The sequence below is a fragment of the Otolemur garnettii genome, unplaced genomic scaffold, assembly GCF_000181295.1.
Source record: "Otolemur garnettii isolate 467f Iridium unplaced genomic scaffold, OtoGar3 scaffold00181, whole genome shotgun sequence".
Classification (NCBI taxonomy): Eukaryota; Metazoa; Chordata; class Mammalia; order Primates; family Galagidae; genus Otolemur; species Otolemur garnettii.
In genome coordinates, this window is record NW_003852576.1 from 616,830 (window position 1) to 618,859 (window position 2,030).

The following is a 2,030-nucleotide window of genomic DNA, read 5'->3' on the forward strand; positions in this document are numbered from 1 at the left end:
CCTCAGGAGAATTATGATTTCAACATTGTGAGAACATCTGCTAAGGTAATTTATGTTTTTTTCCTACAGCACTTCGTGAGGCAGATGTGGACTGTTTGACTTTAGGACAATACATGCAGCCAACAAAACGCCTCCTCAAGGTACAGATATCTTGAATTGCCAAACGTTTCTTGGTAATTTAAATGAAATCTTCATGGTCATAGGTAAGATTAAGAAGCTGCCGGCTTTTTATTATAATGTCCTGAATACAGTTGACCCTTGAACCACGTGAGGGTTAGGGGGACCAACCAGCACAGTCCAAAATCCGTGTATAACTTTAGACTTCCTCAAAATTTACCTAATAGCCCAATATAGACCTTACCAATAACATAAACAATTGACTCACACATTTTGTTTATGTATTTTATACATACTATATTCTTACAGTAAAATAAGCTAGAGGAAAAAAAATGTTAAGAAAATCATAAGGAAGAGAAAATATATTTGCTATTATGTGGAAGTGGGTCGTCATAAAGTTCTTCCTCATTGTCTTCATAGTGAATAGGCTGAGGGGCAGGAGAGAGAGGAGGTGTTGGTCTTACCGGTAGTTAAGGGGTGGCAGAGGCTGCAGAAAATCCATGGATGAGTGGACACCCAGTTCAAGCCTGTTATTCAGAACAGGTCAGCTGTATACTTACAAGTCCCAGTTTCATTGTTAACATCTACACTGGCACATCTTTGCTGCCCCCCAAGTTGTACAATTCAAATGAATCTATATAAAAAGAACCAAAAAGCTGGGAAATTGCACTCATTCACACTTGATGGTCACGTGAGTTGTTTTCATTATGTGAGAGCCACAAATGAAGTCAGAATGAGACACCAGTCTATTTTTATAATAGACATTTATCCACTCTTTTTTTTTTTTTTTTTCAAGAGACCGAGACTCACTTTATTTCTCTTGGTAGAGCGCTGTAGAGTCACAGCTCACAGCAACCTCCAACCCCTGGGCTTAGGCAATTCTCTTGCCACAGCCTCCCGAGTAGCTGGGACTACAGGCACCCACCACAGTGCCTGGCTATTTTTTGTTGCAGTTTGGCTGGGGCCAGGTTTGAACCCACCACCCTTGGTATATGGGCCGAGCGCCCTACCCACTGAGCCACAGGTGCCGCCCTATCCACTCATTTAAGAAACTTGCGTTAAGTAGTGAGTACGGGCTCGGCACCTGTGGCTCAAGTGGCTAAGGCACCAGTCACATACACCTAAGGTGGCAGGATCGAGTCCAGCCCGGCCTGCCAAACAACAATGATGGTTGCAACCAAAAATAGCCAGGCGTTGTGGCGGGCGCCTGTGGTCCCAGGTACTTGGGAGGCTGAGGCAGTAGACTCGCTTGAGCCCAGGAGTTGGAGGTTGCTGTGAGCTGTGATGCCACAGCACTCTACCCAGGGAAACAGCTTGAGGCTCTGTCTTGAAAAAAAAAAGTAGTGAGTATGTACTAGTCCCAGTGCTAAGAAGATCAAGTTGAGTAAGACAGTCTTGTCCTCAAATATCTAGTAGGCAAGTGTCACCTAATTCTTGTACCCTCAATGAATCTCAAACAATAAAAAAAAAAAAAAAACTCTAGTAGGCATGACAAATCTTGATCACACCTGTTAATGAAGGAAAAATACAGATAAATAATCTCTATAGGTACTCTTCTCTCTTGGTCCTTTGTAATGTAGTATAAAATTTATGTTTTCCCCTTGTCTCTAATTCCCTGTAATTACATTCTGATAGAGTGGCCAACAAGTAACCAGTAGACAAATAGAAAGGAAGGAGAGGAAGAAAGCCAGGGGTGGAGGGGAGCCTGAATAAATTATAAAGTGAAAACCAATCTGAATATGTGGGTATAGAATTCCTGTACAATCAGAATTATTGAGGGGAATTGTAGAATCTGATCTGAAGTAATATTCTAAATCTAGGTTGAGGAATATATTACTCCTGAAAAGTTCAAATACTGGGAAAAAATAGGAAATGAACTTGGATTTCATTATACTGCAAGTGGCCCTTTGGTA

At 41.6% G+C, this 2,030-nt stretch overlaps 1 protein-coding gene across 1 annotated transcript in view; it reads left to right on the forward strand.

The window, feature by feature from the left end:
• LIAS (lipoic acid synthetase) overlaps positions 1-2,030 on the forward strand; it is a 20,707-nt gene that overhangs the window by 13,936 nt on the left and 4,741 nt on the right. Inside the window, exons 8-9 of the mRNA XM_023519627.1 lie at positions 70-140; positions 1,938-2,027. Of these exons, the coding sequence (XP_023375395.1) occupies positions 70-140; positions 1,938-2,027 (161 nt within the window). The remainder of the gene's footprint in view (positions 1-69; positions 141-1,937; positions 2,028-2,030) is intronic.